Source organism: Moschus berezovskii, chromosome 26 (genome assembly GCF_049115385.1).
Source record: "Moschus berezovskii isolate FMDL1 chromosome 26, NW_MosBer_1.0, whole genome shotgun sequence".
In the NCBI taxonomy this organism is placed as follows: Eukaryota; Metazoa; Chordata; class Mammalia; order Artiodactyla; family Moschidae; genus Moschus; species Moschus berezovskii.
The window spans coordinates 11,723,809-11,750,533 of record NC_142485.1 but is presented as its reverse complement, the minus strand read 5'-3'; the positions used below and the strand labels follow the sequence as shown (position 1 = coordinate 11,750,533).

At 45.3% G+C, this 26,725-nt stretch overlaps 2 protein-coding genes across 14 annotated transcripts in view; one reads left to right on the top strand and one right to left on the bottom strand.

The window, feature by feature from the left end:
• NSD3 (nuclear receptor binding SET domain protein 3) overlaps positions 1 to 4,104 on the bottom strand; it is a 101,842-nt gene extending 97,738 nt beyond the window's left edge. For 3 of the 4 annotated variants that reach the window (XM_055416606.2, XM_055416607.2, XM_055416609.2), the window contains exon 1: positions 3,634 to 4,104. The gene's annotated coding sequence lies outside the window, so the exon portion shown is untranslated. The remainder of the gene's footprint in view (positions 1 to 3,633) is intronic. The other variant, XM_088832774.1, reaches the window with a different exon arrangement.
• Positions 4,105 to 7,685: 3,581 nt separating this feature from the next.
• LETM2 (leucine zipper and EF-hand containing transmembrane protein 2) lies at positions 7,686 to 26,717 on the top strand. Of its 10 annotated transcripts, none has more exons than XM_088832648.1 (11): positions 7,686 to 7,754; positions 8,433 to 8,573; positions 9,530 to 9,610; positions 10,838 to 11,291; positions 11,867 to 12,010; positions 14,585 to 14,722; positions 15,125 to 15,325; positions 16,498 to 16,617; positions 19,873 to 19,986; positions 21,984 to 22,076; positions 25,613 to 26,717. In XM_088832648.1, exons 3-11 carry the CDS (start codon positions 9,564 to 9,566, stop codon positions 25,976 to 25,978), a joined length of 1,677 nt encoding a protein of 558 aa, XP_088688774.1. In that variant the 5' UTR covers positions 7,686 to 7,754; positions 8,433 to 8,573; positions 9,530 to 9,563; the 3' UTR covers positions 25,979 to 26,717. The 10 variants fall into 10 exon arrangements, 9 of the variants coding, with proteins under 9 accessions (XP_088688774.1, XP_088688773.1, XP_055272599.1 ...); XM_088832647.1 differs by having other exon boundaries at positions 8,433 to 8,616; XM_055416624.2 differs by lacking the exon at positions 25,613 to 26,717 and adding an exon at positions 23,067 to 23,260 and having other exon boundaries at positions 8,433 to 8,616.
• Positions 26,718 to 26,725: the final 8 nt, after the last annotated feature.

The following is a 26,725-nucleotide window of genomic DNA, read 5'->3' as shown; positions in this document are numbered from 1 at the left end:
TCTCCAAGGTTGGGGACCCCTGGGATAAAGAGTCAGGTAACAGGTTTGTTACCAAAGCCTTGGACTTAACTCTCTGGTCAGTGATTTCTCATGTAAAATAAAGTAGTTGGACTATATCTCTTCTATATAAAGAGGCTGTCAGGGACTTAATTCAGGATCTGCTATACTACTTATAACAGCAAAAACCTCTTGACAACTTAATGTTCTATTCCAAACAATGGAATATTATATGACCCTTAAAAAAAAGAAAACAAGAAAGCTGTAGGTCCATGTGTGCTGGTTTACAAGGATGTCCCAGGTAGCCTATTAAAACAAAAAAAGCAAAATGCGAATAATGTGATCCAATTTTATGTATTTTAAGACAAACATATATACATATGTACAGGAATTTTCTAGGACACACGAGAAACCTCAAAATGGTTATTGTGGAGAATGGAGTGCTAACTTTTAAAAAATCTCTGTCTTTTTAATACTTGAAAAAATTTAAATACTGAACATGTATTATTTTTATGAATTTTCAAAAGAGAGTAAAAGTAAAGGTCTTCTCATTTGGGTTTTATAATAAGAAAAGAACCTAGGTTCATATACTGGTTTTGTTCTTTACCATCCGTGTGTTATTAAGTTATTTAGCTCAATTTCTCCACCTGTAAAAAGGAGTTAATAGTACTAAACCCACACAACTGTTGGAAGGATAAAAGGAAATCATCCACAAAAGTCACTTAGCCCAGCGCATGTTTAGAGGACAACAACTATCAGCAGCTATTACTAGTGTTCTTATTATGAACTCCAGAAACTGAATACCCAGTTTCTGGATACTTAGAATCAGACAATTGACTGAGGACTTTGACAATTCATTCAAGCATGACCAACCTCAAGGCAACCAATTTCCTTTACCCAAAACTCATTCAATCTGATCAGTCTAAGAAATGACATATCTATTCAGGTAAAGTGAAAAAAAAAAAAAAAAGCTATCACAGGCCACAGGTGAGCTAATGATGGACATGGTAATGAGAGCAAAGTCTGGATTTTAATTAAGAATCATCTATCCAGAGTAGCCTTCCTCATTATATGACTCCCTAGCCAAGGAACCAGAATACTCAGGGCAGCTGGGCAGGGCACCTTTCTCTTTACAAAATTCTGCATCTTTACAAAAGGCTGAATTTATAGGAGTACTTTTTTTTTAAGTAATGCAAGCTTCCAAGAATCTTTTCTTATTTTAATATACAACAGTCTCTCATTTTCCTAAAAATGTATGGCACTGTTAGTTCATTTACAAATTAACTACAAATAACATGTCAATCAAGCAGGAGATATAAAAATGAAACCACCATATAAAGAAATTCCAAAAAAAAAGCATATTGAACAGTTTTTTTTGAGAGTAGCTTTTCCTCATAAGATTCTTTAAAAACTCAGGCTGAATATTATCAAATCAAAAACACTCCAAGCTGTAAATCAAACCTCTCTTCTGAAAGTGCTCTCCCAGAGTAACACTCTAATAGTATTCTATTTAATTTTTCCAAAAGAACAAGAACATATCTTAAAATTCCATTTAACAACTTGAAAGGATAATGTACTAAGATTAAATAAAAATGTAGTACCACTGGTTTGAGTCCATCATATTACAATTTTAACAGGCCTTACTGGTATTAGAGAACAATTTCAATATCAATATGATGGATTAAAGTTTGGATTCCCCCAATTACAATAATATAGCAAAAACAAAAGGTCACTCACACATTTAATCCTTTTCAGTATGAAAATAAACACAGGCTCCACTTAGTTTATCTAAATTTGTTAGTATTTAAACCTTTAGAATAGTAACTATTTTCATATCACACAAGTAGACACATTTGAATACATTAGAGAGTTACTGTTGCTTTCCTGGAGAGTGTGATCTGAAGTTCCCACCAAAAAAACCTGGCACCTGAATGATGCTCTGAGATCTGCATGCCTGCTTCACAGATCATTGCACTGTACTGAACTGACATTCGGAGACTGTACTGAGCAATTGTATGGAAGCAAAGGGAAGGGGTGGAGGAGGGTTTATTTTAAAAAAGAAAACATTTAACACACCCATCCTCTATAAGCAAGAGCTATCAGAAAAACCACTTAAAAAGACACACATTTCTAATTTTCCAACACTCGAACTATAGAAAGTAGATACTCTACTACATGAGACCTTCCAATCCCCTCTTCTCCCCCACACAGTGTTTTGCCAAGAGCACAAGCCCAAGTAAAACAACCTAGGCAATTTCCTTGTTTACTCAAAGAATTGCAGAAAACACCTTGACTGCTTCGGAAGCTTCTGAAACAAATGCATTTCCAATATTTAAAAGACTTTTCATGATCATACTTGAAATAGACTAGTTATGATTCCTTCACCCAGTATTAAATATACTTTTAACTTTATTAAAAGGGTTAAATTTTACACTGCAGCTTATTAGCATGCCGTGTTCGCAACCAGAAGGAAGAGGGAAAAGAGAGGTGGGAGAAAGCAGCGAAACACACAAGATGGAAAACATTACTACCTCCTTTGGTGGTTATGAATAATTTTATATGACCCCAAGATGTATGGGAAGAGTTCATGAATAGAAAGGGGGGTTAAAAATCTGAACTGGCCCCTTCCAGAATCCTACTGATGTCGGAGACAAGAAGGAATTTATTTACACTGCAGTGCCTGGCAGCAAACATGGCTGCCCCTGCCCCCTTTAAATCTGAATAGTCTTCACTCCCTCACCAAAACCATCAAATTATGGCCATGGCTCTCCCTGTCTTGCTACCATTATGGGAACACACCTCCTCCCCCCTCAAAGCAGTAAAACCCACACCTCTCCATTTCACAACACCATAACCACTAGCTTCTCCATTCTCGAGCCTTGAAAGAAAACGCACAGAATACACAAGTATAGGAACAAAAGGCTTTCCCTTCCTAACACTCCAGCAACCCCCCTGCCCCTTCTTTTCCTCCCACTCCGTGAAGCTTGGTCCGTAGTTCTCACCCCTTGTCAACATTCAGTTCATTTCCTTCCCGAGCCCAATCCTGGGTCTCCCGGTTTCCTGAGTCTATTTCCTATCTTCCGATTGCATCCTATCTCAATCACTTCTTATCCCTTTTTCCTAATCCACCTTTTCCTCCACTTCCATTCCCTCATAGCTCCCTTGGGGCCTCGTCTCTCCATCACATTCCTTCTCCTTCCCCCAGACTCTCCTCTAGTTCACACACTCCACCCTCAAAACCTGCCTATTTCTCAGTCAGCCCAGGTCTCCCATCTCCGAACCCAACTCTTCTCCTCGCTCCCTGCCCCCTCCCCTGTTCCATCCTTATCCCCGCCCCCATCCCACCTCTACTCCCAATTCCCAGCTCAGCGCCACTCCATCCCTCATCCCAGTCCCTACCTCCCCAGCCCCACCTCCCACTCCCCTCCACACCCCCACCCTGCCCCATCCTTCCAGACCCCCCTCGAGCCCTCCGGGGCCACCCAGTGGTCCTCCCATCCCTGCTAAGGTCTTTCTCCCGATCCGGGTCCCATTCCTAGGTCGCCCCCTCCCCGTCGTCCCCTCCTCAGCCCTCCCTTCCAACACACACCCTCACACTCTTTCTCTCTCTCTCACACACGCGCGCACTCACTTTACCTTCAGTTTGTTCCATTCTAACCCCCCGGCCGTGTCAGTACGATCACAGGAGAGACACGGAGGCCCGGAGTGGGGCTGGGGCGCGGGCAGCCGCCGGGGCCGCGGCGGGAGGAGGCGGAACCAAGCTAGGCCTCATGAAATCCTCGGGCTAGATTTCCCCCGCGCCGGACGCCTCTGCCATGGCCGTTAGGGACCGAGGAGGGGGCCACGGCCGGGCCGGGCCGGGGCCGGCCGCGCAGCGAGAGGAGGAAGGCTGCGGGCGGGAGGGTGGGCGGCGGAGCCGGAGGGATGGGGGTCGCCGCGCAGCTGCAGCTCCCACAGACGAGCCCGTGGCTGGCGGCCGGGCCGGGGCAGCAGGGTCCTCGGGGCTCGACGCGGCCTCGCGCGCCTCTCCGCAGGCGATCAATGTGGACAGTCCCCCTCGGCCTCCGCCTCCGTCCTGGCCGCCCGCTGCCGCCGCCCGCTCCCGCCGCCGCCGCCGCGCACAAAGCCCCCCCCCCACCCCGACTCTCCGGGCGCCGCCGCCGCCAAATCCTCAGCCGCTGATTGGCCGCTGGCCGCGGCGCCTGCCGGGAAATGCAGTCCGGGGCCGGGGGCGCCAAGGGCCGAAAGGAGGAAGAGGCTCGTCAGCCTGTGGGGAGGACGGGCGGGGGTGGGGGTGGGGGTGGGGGGAGCCAGAAACGCGAGCCGCCCGGCGGAGTCTAGACGAGAAGTGAGACCGCAGGCGATCCGGGCGGAGAGACAGGAAGGCGCGATGCGGAGGCCGAGTGAAAAACAAAACAAAACTAGAGGACGGGGTGGAGGTCGGGCCTGTGAGGCCAAAGTGTGCTTGTGCGCGTTCTTTGATGCTTGAGGAAATAACAGCGTCTGTCAGTCACCCGACGGCGGGACTCCTCGGGGTGACACCGCGAGGCCGTCCCCAGACCTTAGAAATCCCCCTGCAGACGGGCGCCCGCCTGATAAAGATGAGCGCGGGGGAAAGGGGGACAGAGATGTCTGTGCCTCCCTGACTGGCTCCCGCCCGACCGCTGTCAAAGAGGAGCTCCGCGTCCCACCCGGCGCTCTGAGACCGGAGCCCGCTGGAGGCCAGGCCCGGACGGCAGTTCTCCTCAGACGCCTCCCGGGCAGGCCTCGGGCCCCCGCATGCCCGCTTCCTGCTCGCCCCGCGGGCCCGGAGGCTTGTGGGTAACGGGGGGGAAAGGTGGCGCAGCCCGCACCCCGATCCCGAGGGCTCCCCGCCCATCACGTGCCGGGCCCTCGCCTGCTCGCCGGCCACACCTCCGCTTCGAGGGATGGGGGCATTTGTCCTCCCGCACGCAGGAAGGAGAGGGAGGAAGCGGGAGTCGACATTCTCTGTTACCCTATATCCACGGCGCCCCCCCCCCATCCTAGGAAACTTATGTGAAACAATAGAAGGTTCGTGACACGGTAAACGAGTCTTGCAGGACTGTCGCGGTTTGGTGATATTTCCTGGGGCCTGGGGATAATGACTTAGGACGCCGCAGCGCAGACGTGAATGTACAAAGGAAACACGGGCAGCAAGACGGGGAAACCAATACTCGGTTCCGAGAATCATGAAGTCATATCACCCACTAGACGTTAGACTCTCCACCGACGTTACAGTGCGGGACCTATTTGGTACTGTTACGGGCAATTCCTGCTATCTTTATCTGTAAATACCACTTAAACAGGAAATTTAAAAAGTCCTACATATCAATGATTTTCATGGTTACTAATTATGGATTCGTTTTTAAAAAGCACCACCCTGTTAATAATGCTAAGTTATGATATTCAGAATTAAGCATCTCCATTACTATCCTTAACTCTTTATACACCTATACTTGTGTATAGGTTGCTATGCTTGTGATACCAGAAGTTAAAGGAATCAATAAAAGCACATTTTTCTTTGTTTTAAATGTCTTTTTAGAACACAAATCTCCAGGATTTGTGAACTTATTTCAAATGTTTGGTTCTATCTCCTGGAAAGAGAGGTTAAATTGGTCTTTTTTTTTTTTTTCTTTCCCAAGATCCTTTCTACCTCCATCTTCTTTTCCACCTTCCTGTATCTTTCTTGCTTTGTTGATAAGCAGTTTCCTTGGCCTGACACTTGGATTGTCCCCTTGCGGAGAATGTGGAAAATTATTCCCAGGGATTTTAATCTGCTTCTAAAGCTGTGCTGTCTAGAGTTTAAATTTATGTGAAGTAAATGCACAATCTCTTCCTGCATAAGATATACTTTGTCAATATTTGGTCTGGAGCCATATTTAGGAAAATAACTATTAAAAATAATAATTTCTATTTTAAGCATCTAACAGGCTCAGAACATGCTTTCTCTTCATAGAACGTGAGCAAATAGCTCATTAAGAAAGCAATCTACAATTCTCAGGGCCAAGGTTAGGAAGAAAAAAAATTGTTTTTCTCTTCTGAAGATTAAGAAACTCATTACGTGATAAATAACTTATTCTGAAAGTAAAAAAAAACACCAACCCACCAGGTCTGGTAACAGAAGGCAGACACTGCTTTGAACCAATGGATTTCAATAAGGAAGATTCTAACCCTTCCCTTTTTAAAATGGGATTGCTGACATATGGCCATGGTAGAAAGTCTAGCTCATCTTTCAAATACTGGGTTTGGAATCGCTCATCTGGTTTATGAATACTTAATGATTTTCACTGTGCCTGGTTGTAAATGAATACAATGCATGAATAAGAATAATTTCCCTGTATAAAATGTCTCCCAGGGAACTGAGAGGAATATTTTTGCATCTTTTATGATCTTTTCCATAAAAGTACATGAGCATGATAATGCAGTAATTAATTTATGAAATTAATGTGAAAAGTATACCTATCTAGCCTTTTAGAGTTCAAAATTTATCATTGGGAGTTTTCAGGGAAGGAAAGGTACAGAAACCAAAGCTTTATACATTTTAATTCTAGAAAACAACATGAAGGAAAGCCTTTATGGGGAAAGTTGGCTATCAGACATGCACAGTGGGCCCTCTAGTGGCCACACCGAAAAGTTTTGCCCATTTAACATAGTTGATCTATTTGGTTATTAGTTTAAAAAAAAAATGCTTTGTGGATTAAAAGCTGCCTTAATTTTTTTGTTAAGAATGAAATTTTATACCCGTCAGCTTTTATTTACAAATGTGCAGCTCAGATGAGTAAAGTTTGTGGTCAGTCCCATGTTAAGAGAAGCCTTCGTGTGAAAGCGATGCCTTCCTGTCTGGTGTTAGTCAAAGGAGACCCACCAAAATTGTGTTTTTCTCCTAAAGTCAGATAAAATGGATGGGGAGAGATATCTGGGGAGCGAAAACATTTTTACATTTTTCACGTTCCCAAAATGACTCAATTCCCCAACCTGGGAACTGAAGTGCCCCCAAACCTGCAGTGCTAATGTCACCACACACCTACTATAATATGCATTTTTAAATACTTAGATTTCTACACTATTGAACATAAACAATGTCTGTTTATGTCTTTATTAATAAAGCAGTTTTCTTTAGTGGAATTCATATTTCCATATGCAGATTTCACAATATTCCAGTTTTTCACCCTAGAGATAGGAGAGGAATGTTTTCCTCACCATTCCCGCCCTGCCATTTCGTCTCCCTGCTATTTTCCCCGCCCGCAGTTGCGGAGTTGGCAGGTGGAGGGGGATACATCAAAGTGATGTAATTGGTGACTCCCAGATGGTTACCATGGCGACTATCAGGCATATTATGCTACTGGTAGAGTAAGAGCTTCTTCCATCTAGTCTTCAAGAAAGGGTTGGGGGGGGCGGAGGGATGTGAATCCACGGCCTACAGAAGACGGACAGGCAGGGTTGAGCCTCCCAGCACAAACTCCTTAAATTAAACCCCGTAGACAAGTCGTTTCGCCGGTGGGAACCCGACTTCGCGGCCTCCTGGGCTGCCCCCGCGAAGGACGCCCTCGCGCCCCAGAACCTGCTAGCTGATTGGCGGGTGGTGTCGTCACTCACAGGGACGTGATGGCGGAGTAAAGAGGTGGAGCCATAGAGACTTGGCTTCTGGCCCTTCTAGCTGGGGGAGCCGGGGGAGGAGGGGCATTGGGAAGGCACTGGAGGACTGAGGCAGCCGTTCCCGGAGCCGGCCGGAGGAGGTAGGGGCGGGCGGGCCAAGTCCTCAGGCTGTTACTCGGTGGACCGCGCCCGCCTGTTTTCCTCCGGAGCCCGCTCCCCTCCGTGTCCTGCTCCTCCCATCGGCGTCCAGATTTCCCCACAGCTTCCAGGCCCCACCCCGCTGTCTCCTCAGCCCCTGACCTCGGTCCCCTACCCGCGACCCAACTTTTGAGCTCAGCCTCCATCCCCTGTTCCTTCTGCGCTTCATTTCCTCATTTCTTTTCCGCACCCTACGCCCCGATGCTCCTCGCCTTCCTTCCATAAACTCGGACCGCCAAAGCTCGTGGTCCCACTGCCTGCACCATCCCCTTTCCAAAAAAACAAAGACACCCCCCCGACCCTACCACAGCAAACACAGCCCATCAACGCACAAGGCGCACAAAAGCCATCTGCTGGCGAAGCCGAGGGCGCCTTTTGCCCCGTATCGCCGACAACCAGAGGCAAAGGTAACACAGGGAGGCTGGGGCCCCCGCGAGCTGGAGCCGCGGTGCGGAAGTGCAGGCGGGGCTCGCCGCCGGCCCCGCCCCGCCCCTCAGAGGCCCCGCCCCTCACTCAGAGGCCCCGCCCCTCAGAGGCCCCGACCCCGCCCCGCCTCGGCCTCGGCCCCGCCCTCCTGGGAAGTGGTTGCTCAGAGCAGATTAACTGTCCCCCTCCAACAGGAGATGACATGCCCTTGGTCTGGGTTCAGATGTTCTGGAGTATCATTTGAATTCTTGTTCAAGACGTCAGCTCTATGGTTGAGGTTTCCGACCAAGAGGGACTGGAACTTCTTTCCCAGCTGCAGGAAAACAGTTGACAGTGTGAGAAGCTAATTCCCTTGGTGCCTTTGGCTGAAAAGTGCCGGTAGGATGGTCAAAAATTTTGGCAAAACTTATTTAAAGGTTTAAAGCTCAGTTTGGGTTTCCCTTGTGTCTCAGCTGGTAAGGAATCCGCCTGCAAGGCGGGAGACCTGGGTTCATTCCCTGGGTTGGGAATATCCCCTGGAGAAGGGAAAGGCTACCCACTCTAGTATTCTGGCCTGAAGAATTCCATTGACTGTATAGAGACACGACTGAGCGACTTTCACTTAGACTTTTTAGAGAATCCTTAGCATAGGAAACCACCCACTCCAGTGTTCTTGCCTGGAGAATCCCAGGGACGGAGGAACCTGGTGGGCTGCCGTCTATGGGGTCGCACAGAGTCGGACACGACTGATGCGCCTTGGCAGCAGCAGCAGCATAGGAAACCAGGCTTCCTCCACTTTTGAATTATTAGTAAGTACCTTGCATATTTTCACTGATGAGTATTTTCAGTCTTTAAAAGCTTGGCAGCAGCTTGGCCAAGTAAGGAGAAAAGCTAATTGAAAACAAACGCAGAAAATTTACTGTCTACTTGTAATTTTAGGTTACAAATAAGTGTGTCTCGATCAGTTTCTTAGACACTTGGCAACCATTCAAGTAAATTACTAAGTACTATTTACCAGAAATCAAAATGTCTTTGAAGACTATATCATCATGTGAACACCATTGTATTAGAAATCATTTCTATGTGTGGGGATCTAAAAGTACCATTCTCAAATCCAGGGCTAAGAAAATATTACTCCTAATTGGTGGAAATGAAGAATGAAATTGGAAATGATCTTGAGGGAGATTTTATACTTTGAATAGAATATACAAATTTTCGACCCTTGAAGTTGTTTATAACACTTAAATCCTAGTATGTGAATAACTGATATGTTTTTAAGGTACTGAATTGTTTACTTACTCCTTCTGCCCAGGTCCCTATGTCGACTCGTTGAGAGAAATATAAATATGGCCTTCTACAGTTATAAAACAGTCTTAGCTATTGCCCGGACAAGGTAAGCGTTGGGATTCCCTCCTCCCTCCACTACCTATATGAACCTTATTTTTCTAGATGGAAAAGATACAAGTACAAGGATAGACTCAGTACACAATTAAAGCTTTCTTGGTTTTAATTGTGTTGACTTTTAGGAAGCAGGCATTTTAATGTATTTAAACTTACCCTAGATTTTCTATATGCTTTAGAACTCAAACTGAGTAATTTTGTAAACGTGTGAAACAGGTAAGATGGAAAATGTAATGGCTTTAGAGTGACGCCACTGTAACTGATCAATGTTACCTGCAGACCTTAGATGCAAAAAGGAGTCAAATGGCTGGCAAGCAAGCCAATCCTAGGGCTTATACCTGCCCCAGTAAGGTCTGTTATCACTTACTTATTCCAAGAATATTCACTGAGAACTTACTGTGAGCCAAATACATTGTACATTTTCCCTTTTGGCCATTCAAAAAGTGCTTTATCTTGGCAAATATTGTCTGAAGGAATGGAAAAAGCCATCCCTTTGCCAAAAGAAATTTCTTTGCCAGAAACTTTCTTTTACCTAGCTGGGTCTTATTTTTATTTTCAAACAATCTGATGTGTCAGTTTAGCTGAAGATTGTGAGTTGTTGCAAAACTGGAATGTAAGAGATCCCTTGCTGGGGAGCCTAATTCTAATTCTTATTCCCAACATTCCTTAGGAGTCTTAGGTGAAGGACATTTCAGCTGTAAGTCCTTCTTTTTTGAAGGAGTCCCTGGGCACTGCACAGACAAAGTAGTATTATGAGATTGGTTAATCCCCACAGGCCCCATGAAATGTTTCATTCAAACAATATTTCTATCATCAGTAGAGTAGCTGAAAACACAAATGTTCTACCTGCTTAATGATAATAGAGACAAAACTTTCAGACATAGCCCTGGATGGAAAAATGTTTGCTTTTTAAATTAATAGTCACAGAGTTTCTAGCTTGTAACACAACAGTAATCCTTAGGAATTAACTTATTAATATTTCTCATAGAGTGTATCATTCACCCACAAAGCATACTGTTGTTCAGTTGGACTAAAAAGTTGTATGTCAAAAAAAAAAAGTAAATAAAAAGTTGTATGTCATTCATGAACATGATCAGCTTTGAAAAATGCAGGATTAAAAATGCTTGTTTTATTTTTACCAGATAAGATATTTATTTCTTTACTCCTTCATTCTGTAATAGTATGTGCTTGACTCAGAGGCTATTGGTCTTTATTCCAGATTCCCTAGCCATTTTGTCCAGCCTACCAGCTCTTCTTACTCCCCATCATTTGCATTTCTTCACTTGCTTGATTCCCATTTAAACAAAACCTATATGAAGAACTATGGAAGCAAAAAGTACTCCCATCCAAGTCAGTCAGGCAATAAAGTACTTCTTTTAGGAGCCAGGATCTTCCAAGAGCTGCACACATCGACTTGCTGGTTGCAGGAGGTCCCCAATAAACATCAGCAGGAGCAAACAGCAAAGAAGCCTCAGGTGCCAAGCCCTCAGCCCACAAAAGAAGTGGACGTGAAGATTAAGGAAGGAAAGCGATCTTATAGACAAATAATTATGGATGAACTGAAATATTATTCCAATGGATTCTATTTGCTTTGGATTGACACCAAAGTTGCTGCGAGGATGGTTTGGAGGCTGTTGCATGGACAGGTGCTGACCAGACGAGAGAGAAGAAGGGTAGGCAAGAGTCATGTTTGAGAAAGAAAAATGTAAAATTGAAACGAACTGTTGATGAACCAACTTTTAAATTCCTCTGAAAAAAATCCCAGAGTAGGAATAGTAATTCACGGTGAGAACCAGAGTTTCTGACTTATCTGCAACTGACTTGCTATACACCTGTAGATGGGCTCTTAAAATATGTATATAGTTGCCCATGGAATGGTTATAATTGTGTTTTCTAATTTCTCCAAGGAGTTGAGACGCTTCAAGTTTGATCTGTGCATCTGGAATAGAAACTGCTGTTAATGTATTAAGTATATGCATTTGAAAAACCAATTTTAACAGATACCATGTTACTAAAGTACTGCCTTAGATGAAAGCTCAGAGATGCCAAAAATATGTTTTGATTATCATAGATTTCCTGGAAGATATCCCATAAACATTACTTCTGAGCTAAGGTACAGAGGAAAATCGGCCTTTCCATTTTATAAATATCTGCCTTGGGTTTTTTAATGCTTTCAGGACTGAGGCAGACTTTTGTTTTTGACATGGCCAGAAATAATGGACATTTGCATATGCCTTTAATTCTTTAGCTGCTGAGAACCTGTGCTGATTTCTTCCGCCTGGTTCCATTCATGGTGTTCATCATCGTCCCCTTCATGGAATTCTTATTGCCAGTGTTTCTGAAACTTTTCCCAGAGATGTTGCCATCAACTTTTGAAAGTGAATCCAAAAAGGTATGAGGATTTTGAATTTTGAAAGCTTTTAAAAGAATTAATAGAGTTTTATCTTTTTAAGAGCAGTTTTTAGGTTTACAGAAAAATTGAGCAAAAAGTAGAGAGGATGTCCAGCTACCTCCTGTCCCCTGCTCCTATTTCCCCTATAAAATTTTTTTAAATTATTTTTTGGCCACACAAAAATTAACTGTGACTAGATGACCAGAAGGCATGATTTACTCAAACAGACCCTTGCATGCTTATGAGTAGCTCCCGAGCGGAGGGTGTCCTCCTCCTCCTTTGATAGCCACTGTGAAGGTAAAGGGCTGGCCAACCAAGGCAGCTCCTTCACTGCATCTGGGCCGCTCTGCCAGACAGACGGATGAAGGCATGGACCCCGCCCCGTGAGAGAACAAAGGCTACTTTTAAATCAGACTGAGACATTTTTCCCTGCCGCGGTGACCGTGGACCTGAGATGACAGTAGACTTTTACTGCACTCTTTGAAAGGCATTTTGGATAGAAGGACTAGCGTTTAAGATGCCTTAACAGTATAAAAGCGTATGACATAATCAGAGACCATCTACTGGTCCTCTGTAGTTGGAGCAGGGAGCATCAGGGGATCCATGGGAGAAAATGAGACTCACGTACTGTGCTGGGGTCAGGTTGGAAATTCCTGCCACCCTCAGGAATTTAGACTTTGGTGATTGATGGAAGGTGAATGCAAAGCAGGGGATGAGGAAAAAAAAGTGGTCTATATTTTAGATCAGTCTAATCAATCATGATTAGAGCTATATTTTAGGAAAACAATTTGCTGGCAGGAAGGATTAAAGAGGACGGGGCCAAATGAGAATCAGCTGGAATGTTATTACAGTAGCGTGAGAGACAGGGAGGACAAAACCTGAATTATAAAAGTTTCATCAGGAGGGAAACTTTGAAGATAGGTTTGAGACAGATTTAAAGGGTAGAATCAAATTGCAATATTTAACTGCCTGGCAGTGGTTTGAAATTAGTTTACTTACATTTAAAGTAGTCGGGGTCTAGGATTAATACCCTGGGATTCCAAGGAATGTGCCATGTGGTAGGGTTTTTTGGTTTTGTTTTTGGCTGCACCGTGTGGCATGAGAGATCTTAGTTCCCTGAGCAGGGATTGAAGCTTTACCCTCTGCAGTGGAAGTGCAGCTTCTTAACCACCGGCCTGCCGGGGAAGTCCCCAAGGAACGTGTCAGTGAATGCAGAAGGAGGGGGGGGTGGGGCAGTGATTTATGGCAGTACTCCTCTCTCCTCAGCATTGCTTGTTTCCTGAGCACGTGCACATGCATATCACGGCCGCAGCCTGGAGAAGACTCTCTCCTCCGCTTTGTCCCGGGAACAGAGGGAGAGAGCAGAGAGTGAAGATGAGTACCTAGCTTTCTGCTTACACGAGGCCCCAGTGCCATCACTTCTGTTTCATGGTACTTGCCTGATGTACTTTCACATTAATTTGTGGAACTACCTGGAGAAGGAGATGGCAACCCACTGCAGTATTCTTGCCTGGGGAATCCCATGGACAGAGGGGCCTGGTGGGCTGCCATCTATGGGGTCGCACAGAGTCGGGCCCAACTGAAGCAATGTAGCAGCAGCAGCAGTGGAATTACCGGTTTATTATTAATTGACAATGTTTGTCTCTCCCATTAGACTAGAAGTTTCCTGAGGGCAGGAATTCTTACCTGGTTTTGCCCATTTTACCCTAGCACCTAGCACACGGTGAATGTTCAATAAATAGATGGATGAAATCGATGGTTGCATGGGTCTTAATATGGTGTTGCCATTGTGTGATTCTAGGAGGCTGATTCTTCTAAGATATTTCTAAAAAAAACAACGATTGCTATGATTTGCTTGTCATTAGAATCTCTTGGGCAACTTAATGGGGGGAAATATATATATATGTATCTATATAAAACACATTTATTCCTGTTCCTCTGTATCCACCCTGATGATGGTTATTTTGAAAATACCACCACACTATATCTCCAATAGTGAACAAGAATTAGAATTAGTGGTTAACATAATGTCTTAAGAGTATGCATTTAATTCCCTTCTACGTAGTGCTTTGTTTCTATCCGTTATAGCACTTCATTATCTTGTAATTAATTGTGTTTGTTTTCTTCTTAACCTGTAAGCTTCATTAGTTTAATTTCCTAGTTTGGTTTGTGGCCAAGGAAAATCTGGGGTCACTCAGACCAGGGGTCAGCTTGACCAATGACCTAGATGGTTTGCACCAGGTTGAGTGATAGTGTGTATTTTATTCTAAAGATTGACAAAGGCTTCCACTGAGGGAACTATTTTGAACCCATCCAATATTTATGATGATTGCATTAGTGAGAAAGGTAAGATTAAGGAGACAAGTTGCAAATCAAGGCTACTTTTTTTTTTGAAGGCTACTTTTTAATTTTCTCTGGTTTTCACAAAACTCCTTGAATTAGGCCTAACAAGAATATTCATTCTTGAAGCAGAGATGACAAGCAACCACATCACAGTTATGTTTCTCTCATTTTTATCTACCAAGTTGTAATCATGAAGGATTAATTCTAACTTTTTCCTCTTCCATCATGAAGGAAGAAAAACAGAGAAAGAAAATGGCTGCAAAGTTGGAACTAGCGAAATTCCTTCAAGAAACGATTACAGAAATGGCAAAGAGGAACAGGGCCCAGCTGGGGGATGCCTCAACCCAGTTCTCCTCCTACGTCAAACAGGTGTCAGTCTTTTATATAAAACCAGACAACTTCGTGTCATCACGGAGCTTCCAGATTGTTCCTGATCTCTGAATTTGTAAATATCTCAGTTACAGAGATACAGTATTTCAAAAATTTATGGGAGTTTGCAGAAAACGTATCTTAAAGAAATCAATGCTTTGAAGATGTTAATAACTACTTAGAAAAACAGTACAATGAAACTCAAACTTTTGAACTTCTTCTGATTGTTCAGTTGATTTAGGCTGACTTCCAACAGATTTTTAACTCCTCTTTGTAACTCACGGCCCATTTCCAGACATAAGATAGAATTCATAAATGCTTTGGCATCTTTCACATGGTCTACAGGGAAGATTCTTTAAGCAGGAAGCAGGTTTTTATTCGTCCCTGTGTCCCACTGCCTAGGTCCAGACAGGCCACAAGCCCAGCACCAAGGAGATAGTTCAATTTTCCAAACTCTTTGAGGATCAGCTGACCCTGGAGCACCTCGACCGACCTCAGCTGGTGGCCCTTTGCAAACTGCTGGAACTGCAGTCCTTTGGAACCAACAATCTGCTTCGCTTCCAGCTACTGATGAGGCTGAAGTCTATAAAAGCCGACGATGAGGTAAGAGCTGAACTACAGCTGGAGGGAATTAGCTGTAGGACTGTCTTAGGGTGGCTCTGTGACAAAGTGCAGTGCCTTATGTTAGGTCTGCCTGGAGGCTGGTTCTGGCAGAACGAGTGGTCTGAGCAACCACTGATAACCTGAACCTTGATGACTCACTTTCGAAGTTGCCTGTCGGGCTCTTGAGAAGGTCTTGTAAGCAGTGAGTAGCTTGGATGTCTTAGCTGGGGCTAATCAAAACCAGTTAGGACCCATGGGGAAGGAACAGCAGCTTAGCAGATCCTGGGGAACAACAGATTGCACTGCCAAGGACGGTGCTCAGTGCCCACCCCTCCCCCGCCGCCCTCCACATTTGCCCTGTGCTTCGTTCCCTTGGATCTTGGTGAGCCGCCCTGGTAAGAAGGGGTGGCCAAGGACCACCAAGGAGGGAAGGCAGGATCCCAACATCTTCTGGAGTAAGGGCACCATTTGGACTGTAACTACTCGTTAGTGTCCTAACAAAGTGGAAAGAATGCTTCTTGAATCTGAATCAGCCGCTTTAAAAGCATTCTGCCTAAGGGAGCAAGATTCCCAGAACTGAGAAGGCAGGATCCCATTGGCCCCATTTAGATTTCAGTGGTTGCTTTCAAAACTGTGGAATAAACAATACTGGTCCCAGAAGTCCCATAGTTTGGGGTCATACCAAGTAGAAACTGTGTTAAGTTATTTATTGAGGGAGTTTTGAGGCCCAGGGAGTTGGGGCTGTTCTTAGGAGTTTGGGGGAGGAACACTGCAGGGACGTGCAACAAATGGTACATTGAAAGCTTTTCAAATGGAATGCTTTTCTAACGAGTCTTAAAGTTGCCACGAAAGGGAAGTGGAGTGGAGCTGTCACAACCAGGCTCAAGGCAATGCAAAAGGGAGAAACACCTCGGGGTCAGGCGGCGGAGTTCTATAAATTTCTGATATTATTCGCACCTGTTGGCAGGATTCCCTTCGCCTCCACCACTGCACCTCCTGAGGTCACCTGGCTTTATTGAGCGCCTGGCCTTTGTGGCAGTCAGTGCAGGGGACAGAGTGGGAAAGCTAGCTGATTCTGCCTTTCCCCTGACTTGCGGGAATTGAAAGAGAAGGCAAAACTGGAACCAAAGGACCTGATGCCATTCTTTTTTTTTTTTTTTCTTTTCCCCCAGGTAATTGCCAAGGAAGGGGTGAATGCTCTGAATGTGTCCGAGCTCCAAGCTGCCTGCAGGGCCCGAGGGATGCTGTCCCTGGGTCTCACTGAGGGACAGCTGAGACAGCAGCTCACAGAGGCAAGTGGTCGCTTTCCTGGGCCCTGTTCCCTGGGATTCTCTCCCGTCCCGTTTGCGTGTCTGACTTTTTGCAACCCCATGGACTGTAGCCTTTCAGGCTTCTCTGTCCATGGAATTCTCCAGCATACTGGTATGGGTTGCCATGCCCTCCTCCAGGGGGCCTTCGTGACCCAGGGATTGAACCCATGTCTCTTATGTCTCCTGCATTGGCAGGCAGGGTTCTTTGCCACTAGCGCCATCTGGGAAGTTCCACTTTCAGGCCTTGTTTTTAATTTCTGCCTTGCCATCTGACCTAACTGGCCTTCTTTGGCGGAGCCTTGGGCCGCTGAGGAAGCTGGCTTTATTTTTGACTGCAACACGTACTCTGTTAAATTGTTCTCTATGGCTGCTAACACACCACCACGAACAGCCACTCAAAGTAACACCCGCTGATCAGCTCCCAGTCCTGCAGGTCAGAAGTGCAGGCTGTTTTCCTTTCTGGAGGCCATGTGGGAGATTCCACTTCCGAGCTCACGCAGTTTGTTGGCTGAATTCAACTCCTCGCAGCTGTGGGAGTGCGGGCCCTGTTTCCTCACTGGCTCCCAGCCCCAGGCCACTGTCAGCCCCTCCGGCCTCTCCATCTGCAGTGAACTTCTCGCCCAACCTCTAGCTCTGGATTTAAGGCCTCTTGTGATTAGGCAAGACCTACCTAGGTCATCTTCATATTTTAAGGTCAACCGACTTGAGACTTGAATTACATCTGCACAATCCCTTCATGGCAGCACGGAGTTTAACGTTTAATTGAATAACTGGGAGAAGGCCTAGGTACACAAGGGATAGAAGTCTTGGGACCACCCTCCAATGTTCCTCCTCCTTCGGATATCATGAGGGCCCCAAGCTGAAGCTCTGATACAGGGCCTGTCATCCGGGTGAATCCCCCTGAAGGCCTACACCTCTGGGGCTGCTTTCTCAATTCATGACCCAAACTAGGGTCAAGTGTTAACTTTGTAGCAGATTCCCCTCTGATAAGGTAGTCTCTCCCAAACAGTGGATTTTAAGGGAGCTTTTAAACTGTTTTAACTGCTTTAAAACAAAGGAACGACTCCTATTACAATCCTCATTCCCGTTACTGTAAAAGGTGCCGTGGAAGGACTTCCCTGGTGGTCCAGTGGTTAAGGCTCCACACTCCCAATGCAGGGGGCCCAGGTTCAATCCCTGGTCAGGGAACTAGATCCCACATGCTGCAACTAAGAGCCCACATACTGCAACTAAAGAGCCTGCATGCCTCAACTAAAGATCATGCTTGCCGAAGATAAGAGCTGCCATGCCTCAACTAAGAGCCTGCATTATGCAACTAAGGTCTGGCACAGCTGAAAAAAAAAAAATGCTATGGATTGTGCCCAAATTATTTAGGGCTAGGAACCACTGTTGTGGCTTTGAACCACATCAGATAGCGATTTCCTCTTTCACGTTGGACCTGCTCTGATTGGAAGGGGAGCATGTTCTAGGGGGTACTTAAACATCATTTATTTCCTGCATGTAGGGTATTCAGTGACTTCATCCTGTTCAAATTATTTTGTTGGAGGGATGTGTTATTTTACAATCCCCCTTCAAGGGAGCAAGAAAACTAAGCCAACCATACAATCTTCATGGATTTCTATGGATTACTGTTGCCAAAACCCGGTGGTAGGATATGGCTGACATCTCATAGAAAGGAAAAGCTAAAAGTGATAAACTTACAAAATGTCTTAACTCCAAAAAAAAATTAAAAAGTTAAAACTATGAGATTCCACGTGTACTTGTTACCTTGGGAAAGGTCAGGGGTGGGTGACACACTGTTTCGGGGAGGGTGTAAGGACTGAGGGACACTCATGGAGTGCTGGTAGAATCCTACATGGAGGTTTGGCAACAGCTTTCAAAATGTAAAAATGCATTTACTTGGACCTAGAAATTTCAGTTCTAGGAATTTATCCTATATTCTTGGGCGTGGGCCAAATGACATACCTAGATTATCCATTGCAGCACCATTTATGACAGCGAAAGACTGAAAACAGCCTAAAGTTCATTAGTGCAATAATCAAATAAATTATGGCACGTCCATCAATGGACTCCTTTACAGACATTTAAGAGAAGGCAGCTCTGGGACCTCCCTGGCAGTCCAGTCCAGAGGTTAAGACTCTGTGCTTCCATTGAAGGGGGCGTGGGTTTGATCCCTGGTCAGGAAACTAGGATTCTGTATCCAGCACACTGGATGGTGTGGCCAAAAAATTAAAAGAAGACAGTGCTACATCTGCTGGTGCAAGTCAATTTCCAGGATACTTCAGTGAAAGAATGCAAAGGACCACAGTGTGTATCTGTCACCCTTAGTGTAAAGAGAAACATATAAATGTATATTTGGTTTTGTTGTTAATATTTTATTGGCTCAAGTGTTGTGGCTACCACTGAGGTTTGGTTTTGTTCTGGCCATGCCGCAGGGATGTGGGATCCCAGTTCCCCTGACCAGGGATTGAACCCACACCCCCTGCAGTGGGAACACTGGTGCTGGGAAGTCCCTAAATGTATCTTTGTATACGCATAGGATATCGCTGTAAGATTGTATCAGGAACTGGTACCAGTGGCTTCTTCTAGGGAGGGAAATAGGGTAGCTAGAGAACAGGGTAATTTACCTTTTGAATTTTGTCTTGTGTGCCTCTATCTATATATCTATGGTCTTCCCTGGTGGTTCAGTAGGTAAAGAATCTGCCTGCAGTGCAGGAGACCCAGGTTCGATCCCTGGGTGGGGAAGATCCCCTGGAGGAGGGAATGGCAACCCACTCCAGTATTCTTGCCTGGAGAATCCCATGGACAGAAGAGCCGGTGGGCGATAGTCCATGGGGTCAGAAAGACTGAGTGACTGAGACACACACACACACACCCCTATCTAAAATTTGGCCAATTTGGAGCTTGAAAAGTTACATCTCATTCTAATGTTCATTTCTTTAGTTATGAATGAGGTTGATGTAATCTTTTACATTTATCTGCTTAATACTGAAGATACTTACCTCCTTTGATCCACAGTTGGTGTGAGAGGTTAATTGAACCTCCCTCTCTGACTGTGAGGGGCTGTAGGGCCCAAGCAGGGATGCAGCAGCCAGGAGACATGCCCCTGTCCTTGTTCTTAATACTCAGCGTGCGCCTGGGGGGCTGTGAGACCAGAGAGGAGGATGCGGGGGGCGGGGGGTCGCGTCCAGCTCTAACGGTCTGTGATTGTCATGTTTCATCCCTCCCATTCTCCAGTGGCAGGACCTCCACCTGAAGGAGAATGTCCCACCTTCTCTTTTGCTGCTGTCCCGGACCTTCTACCTGATAGACGTGAAGCCGAAGCCGATTGAGATACCGCTTAGTGGGGAGGTGAGTCCTGGCTCTGTGGGAACCCGGACGCCCCGACTGGGACTGCTCCGCAAACCTGTTTCCTCTTACAGTCAGAGTAGGCCTCTCTTTTTTGGCTTATCTTTTGGAATTTGGCCCCAGTGGCTTTACGATCTTTTAAAAATTCCTTTAAAAAATGAAAATCACTCAAACCACCTCTAGCTTTAGAGCTGTTTACTGTGTTTAGGAGTCTTATTTGATTTCTTATTAGGAGTCTGGCTTTATTCTTTCCAAGTATCTAGTCTTCTTAGAGGTTTTTTGTTTTTTTTTTTCCTCACCATTCTTTCTCCTTTGAGACTGAATGGTTCCTCTTCCTTCTTGTCTGTATCATTTGCCCAGATTCCTGTTAATTTTTAAGTGGTGAATGGCCAATCTAGAAAATAAACAATTCCTTTGTCTCCCTTCAGCTCATTTGCTTAATTATTTGCGATTGCCTTTAACTCGGTAGCTTTTGTTCTCTGGTGTTCTGAAGAACCCAGTGCTGGCCCAATCACTGGAGCATCTTGCTTTGGGTCCATCAGAAGGGGGCCTCTCACTTCCCTGCTTTGTGGCTTCAGGTCTGACTCGGAAGCCGTATGGGTGAGAAAGGAGGGCCCACGAGAGGACAGGCTGCACTTGTGGCTGAGTGGATGGAACTAAGCACTCTGGAATGAGGCCCAAACATTTGGAATCTTGGTTACACTATCGACTCCTTGGGCAAGCCAAGGAAAACATGAAGTCCAACATGAAAAATGTACTTCAGGAAATACCATCTTGCTTTCCTTTTCCAAATTTTCAGAAACCGATCTGGATTTGGGCTTTGTCCAGAAGCATTCTAGGGAGACTTAGGAGATAAAGTCTGGAGCACAGACCATGTTCTAACAGGCTCCTGGGTTCTTACTCTTTCTTTGAGACAGACCAGTTGTTTGTCATTCTTAGACTGCTCTCAGTAGCAAAGAAGTCTTAGAGTAGCGAAATGTCTCAGAGCTAAATTTGAGTTTCAGAATGATTCTGTTCAGTTCAGTTCAGTGGTTATAAACTCTTGATCCAGATATTGCTTTCTGGAATGCTTAAGAAATACCTGGGAATTGGACTTCCTTGGTGGTCCAGTGGTTAAGGCTCTGGCCTTCCAATGCAGGGGCCTGGATTCTATCCCTGGTCAGGGAATGAAGATCCCACATGCCTCACAGCCAAAAAAAAAAAAAAAAAAAAAATTGTAAAAAAGAAGTATTAAGAAAAACTACCTGGGAATTAAGGACAAAAGGACAGGCTCCTAGGCATTTTATTATTATTGTTTTTAATACATGCTTTTAAACTTCTGTTATTCATATGTACAAAATGAAAACAAGTAGCACGCTAAGTTCAGTGGAAAACTGAGAGACGTGACACCGAGTATACTATGGTTTTGGATATATGCAGCCCTTTTCCCTCCAAAGTACATGAAGAAATTACTTCCAAAGAGCAGTGATTTACTTTTCAAATGTAATTAATGTAATTGTTGAAGACAGGTTAGCTCTTCTAAAATACCGCTCCCTCCCTCCCTCCCTCTTCAGGTATCACAGGAACTTCTATTAAGTAACTCCTTTCATTTGAATAAATCATTTATTTCTAGCCACCAAAAATGACACCAAAGATGTCAGTTTTGACTTATGTTATATCAATGCCAGCAGAAACTGATGCCTAAGTGAGAAATGGCAACTTTTGTGGTTTTGTTTTTTTTTTTTTTGAGTGTGAGAACAGGATCAGAATGGCAAATATGTAGCTTGTTAATAACAAAGGATTTTAAATATCAGAATCTGATTAGAGTGCAACTTTTGTATCTAGAGTGCTCAAAAGTTAAAAGGTAATACTAAGTTGCTATTTCGGGAACAAATACTGTCTATTTCACCCAGAAAGAAAGTCAGGAAAGCAAATTGTGCTGAAAAGTAGTAAGGTGGAAGTGCTTCTGAGTTTCACGAGGAGCAGACAGCTTAATGTATATAAAACATCTCTCTCCCTAGGCTCCAAAGACAGATATTCCCCTGGGATCACCAACTCCCCCTGAATCTAAAGAGAACAGGACCCGTTTAGCACCTCAACCGAAGGGAACTAAGGTGAGACACTTCTGATTACATGAAAATAACAAGAAGTTAGTTTTATTGGGTCCTTTAATAAGGACCTATTTTGGGCACTGCTTGATCTAAGAAAGTTCGGCATCTGGCTGTATGCATTTAGGTTCCAGATTTTGCCTGTTGAGTCCTGTGGCAGACATTCAGTAGTTGTTTCAAGGATCTGGTGGTCATGGCAGTGTGACTGTAGCTCCAGTATGCCTTGTGTCCTAAGTCAGTAACCCAACCCTCAGCTCTGATGTTTAAGGATGAAGAATGGATTCAGCTGCCGTCAGTTACGTCATCACCCACACCACCATCAAAGTCTATTTCATTACCTAAAGAAGCCATCACTTCTGCTAAAGAAAATGTAAATTTCCAAAAAAGGAAAGCCTCTTCCTCAAGTTACTTTTAGGGGCAGTGAGAATCTAGAATTATAATAGTTGCAAAACACCACACCCTCTCTCTGTGTCCTCCAAACAGGAAGCTGTAGGCTGAACTTCAGTCATCTCATAACCACTACATTTTTTTTAAAAATTCAGTGATCCAAAAGCAAATATATATATCAACAAATGCAATCGTGGTTCAGAACTAAACATGTTAAGTCTCGAAGCTAATTACAATATGGGCAGATTCTTATTTTCTGTTGCGCTAGATGGAAATAGTTCCCATATGTTGTGTATTTCACACAGGCTTCAGATGTCAGGAAATACTAGGAGGAAAGCAATTTAAGAATCTTAGGAGAAGTGCATGTAAATGAGAAATTACTTATCTATCCACTTTTCCTGTTTGGGGGTGAGAGCAGAAAGCAGGAGGCAGTGAACAGTAGGGGGTCACAGGAGAGTTGAGCTGTGGAGTGGCTCTGCTGGCTCTCGAGGACCAAAGAGGGAGCCACTGAGCACCCAGATTGTTTAACCCAAGGCCTTGTCTGCATGTCTTCTTTCTCATTGTGACCAATCCCTAAAGTCCTTATGTTTTTGTACCCCAATACTCCAGGCAAAATCAGAAAAGACAACCCAGAACAGCAAGGCTAGTTCGAGTGAAGCGTAAGGACGCGTGGAGGATGGAGCTTACTCTCTCTGGCTTGCTGCCCTCAGCAGTGGCATCCGTAAAGGATGTCCTTGAGATAGAAGATCAGTCATTTAGTCCTCAGGGCAGTCTTTTGAGGCCTTGTAACCGTTCAGATGACGTCAGTGGCAAGACCAAGTTCGGATCATTTGGAAAACTATTTAATTGCAAAGTCCATGTTCTCTGTAGCATTAGGTCATCCCACTGGACTTTGTGTAAGGCCCACCTGCCGTATTGTTTTTGAGCAACTTCACATCCTTTTAAGAGAGGAAACTTTTTTGCACAATGGAATCAGCCTGATGCCTTAAGATACCTCTTGTCTCCTCTACCTCGGTAACCCGGGTAGGAACTAGGAAACCTCAAAGTCAGTCATTGCGACCATTGCGAGGCACTCTCACACGCTCAGCGCCTGCACAACTTTTTCAGACTGAGCACACACACATACGCACACACATGCACACACCCCCCCAGTAGGAATAGTGCCCTGGAAACACAGTACCTTTGGAGACGGGATGGATGTAAGTCCCTGGTTAGGTCTTCCCAGATCTAAAGAAAAAGCTTCTTGGAGAAGAAGATGGGGAGTTCAACAGACTGGCAATCAGAGACTTGGCAGCCCCCCTCAGGCCCGCAGAGGCTGTAGGGATCTGGGAGGCCGCCGCTCCTCTGGCACATATGGCTTCCATTAGCCTCCATCTTGCTGGGAAACATAATTAAGGGCTTAAGACCGAGCCATTTGTTTGTGCTGGGTGTGTGTGTTTTTCTGGTCTGTTTGTCTTTCACAAACAAGAGTATCTGTTAGTCACAGGGGTTGTTAAGACTCTGATACAATCCCAGTACTTCCCAGGAACAGGTATTATGTTCAGATATTTATGTTGGGTATCTTCAGTGTTGTCCATACTGAAAAACCTTAATAATAAATTGATCACCATGCAGCTGACCACCAGCCTTCTTCCCTTGGGGAGTACTTAGAAAGGAAGAGGTGTTTCAGCTCCAGAAATTAGATTTCTGTACTTGTGGTGGAATTGCAGGCAGTTAGATGGGCATCCATGGAACCAAGGAAAACTCAAATCAACCTGTCTGGGGTCGTCTAAAAGAGGAATGTTATCAGCACTTGACAGCAACGAAATGCACTTTAAAACGTTCCCTAAACCTCCCCTCTGCCAGAGGACAAGCCTCACCATGTCCTGTCCTGCTGAGGAACTTCATGCCATTGACCTTGGAAGGTGATTCACAGTAAACTTTCCCATTTTTAAAATGATGAGTGTTTATTTTAATTAGTTCATATTTCAAGGGTTTGCATGTGAGAAAGGGATTAGCTTGTTCATTTGCACAACCCTGTTGCAGCTGGGTGCCTCGTGGGTGCTGTGGGGCCGCTCTACAACTCTTTCTGACTTTCCCCGTGAGCAGAGTGGGAAAGGGGCCCTTGGCCACCTCAGACCTCAGCTGGACTTCACCCATGTTTGCTTCATAAATAGGCATCTGAGACCCTCGATAGACCTCTCTTCCCCTTCTCCTGATAGTAGCTCAGAGAGCTCACTTCACCGGTGGGTCCCATGATGGTTATAGGTGCAGCCTACTGCTGAGACTGAGCTAGTGGTGTTCTGGTAAATGATTAACACCTGGTCCGGTGGTTAGAGCTCTGTGCTTCCACTCCAGGGAGCTTGGGTTCGATCCCTGGTTGGGATCTAAGATCCCACATGCTGTGTGGCATGGTTTTAAAAAAATTAACAGCCAACTCTGGGGCGTGGTTGGGAGGGAGCCTTGACTTGTAGCATTGCAAAGCAGTGATGTAAATACTCCCACATGGCTGATCTTCAAGCTACCAATAGGTCACCGAACAACAGTTGGGGAGAGACAGATATGGTCAGCTTGAAACGCCACACTTAACTGACCCCTGACCTCTGGGAGGAGCAAGAGACACTTAAACCTCTAGTTGGTGCGGGCTGCAAAAGTTATCATTTCCACGCACCAGGACAGACGTTTGGGAGGCAGCGTGGTGTAAATGGTCCTAAATACTGTTAAGTGCCAACCTATAGAGAACTTGCCCCAATGCTCAGGTCCCCGCCCACCTGCCTCCCAACAGCTGAGGGAGTGGAAGCCTGTCTCCTTGTCCTGCTCTCTGCTCTTCCCCACAAATACATCTACTGTGGCTGCACCAGCTGCTAATAATCTCACCGAGTATAATTTTAGGCATTTTCTAAAGCCCAGCCCCGGTGGTGATGTCAGACTTGGCCCATCTCACACCCTGAGAATTCTGCTTCACCAGAAAGGTGTTGGTGGCTTGGCACATATGGACCTGCACCTGTGCCGTGTCTAATTCTGTGTTTCAGTCATTACAGGTCACAACGGTGATATCGAATAAATGCTCTATAGTGTTAAAACCTAAAGATCTCCTTGTCACCACCAGTGCAAACCGGTAGGTAGGGTCAGACTAACCTAACTTTAACGCTGATCGACACCCTTCTTTTGCCCAGGATTCTGGCCCGCTGGCTCCCCCCAGTGGCGGCTGTGAGAAACACAGCGACTTCACAGGCATGGAGATAGATTTCCTTCAGCTGCGGTTCAATCTTACTTACCTGAGATCAATACAGTACATTAGCGGTGCCGGGGGACCGGTGACCCCTGGCCTGTGGCAATTAGAAAGGGCGGGAAGGTGGTATCGATCGATGCTCCAGCCCTCATCTTTTAACCCTCAGGAAACCAGACAGACTCAGTGCCTTGACAGCATGACATCTTCATTAGATAAACTGGATCTCTTTCCTCAGGAGACCCAGTCCGGTCATCTAAGTAAAATGGCCATTTCATTTTCTCTCAGGTCAATTTCACTATCTTTGATTTGACAGCTCAGTCTCTCGGGAAATTCATGGGTGATTAGAGTAGTAACAGCAAGGACATCACTGTTACAGCAACAGTGAGCTGGGTCCCACCACCTCTACCAAAGGCACGTAAAGCCCTTTGTGAAAGAGCGACCATCCATTCACACGACCCTGGGCCCAAACTATCAGTATTTTACAAGGAAAGGCACCACTACAAAAGTGTCCCACAAATGGTTTTAAGAGCTAAAATTCATTTCCTGATTCTGTTCTTCACCAACGTATGCCTTCCTTAAACATGAACACAAATCAGAATATGTTGACAGTTGCATATTCACAGAGCTACCCAGCAGAAGACAGAACTTTATAATGGGCCAACACTAAAAGGGGCCAAGAAACAAAGAAACTGCAGGAGCAACCCCACTCTTCCCAAATGAAACCGGACTTGCTTTTATACTCAGAAGGGATCCAGCGAAGAGCAAGCTTTGGGGGCAGAGGCTGAGAACCAACAGCCTGAGCCCTAAGGTTCCAAGGAGCCGGCACCTACTTGGTGGGGGGAGAGAGAAGCAGCAGGTGGCAGAGGAAGAAAATTCCCCAGCAGCCAGAAGGCACCGTCACGGAATGTCTTCCTTTTCTGGAGGGCTGGGGTGGAGTTCCTATGGGAAGAACTGGAGGAGGCCAAGTGCTAGCCCCAGCACATGCGGTCTGATCACTCGAATTCAGAATGGTGTTGAGGGGGATGGGTAGGCATGATGGACACAGAATAGACTGGGA

Excerpts from the sequence above, each read along its gene's own strand:
- LETM2 (XM_088832648.1), top strand. The coding sequence starts at position 9,564 with ATGGCCTTCTACAGTTATAAAACAGTCTTAGCTATTGCCCGGACAAG. Across the intron at positions 19,987-21,983 it reads AGATACCGCTTAGTGGGGAG|GCTCCAAAGACAGATATTCC; the intron begins GTGAGTCCTGGC and ends CTCTCTCCCTAG. Across the intron at positions 22,077-25,612 it reads CTCAACCGAAGGGAACTAAG|GATTCTGGCCCGCTGGCTCC; the intron begins GTGAGACACTTC and ends TCTTTTGCCCAG.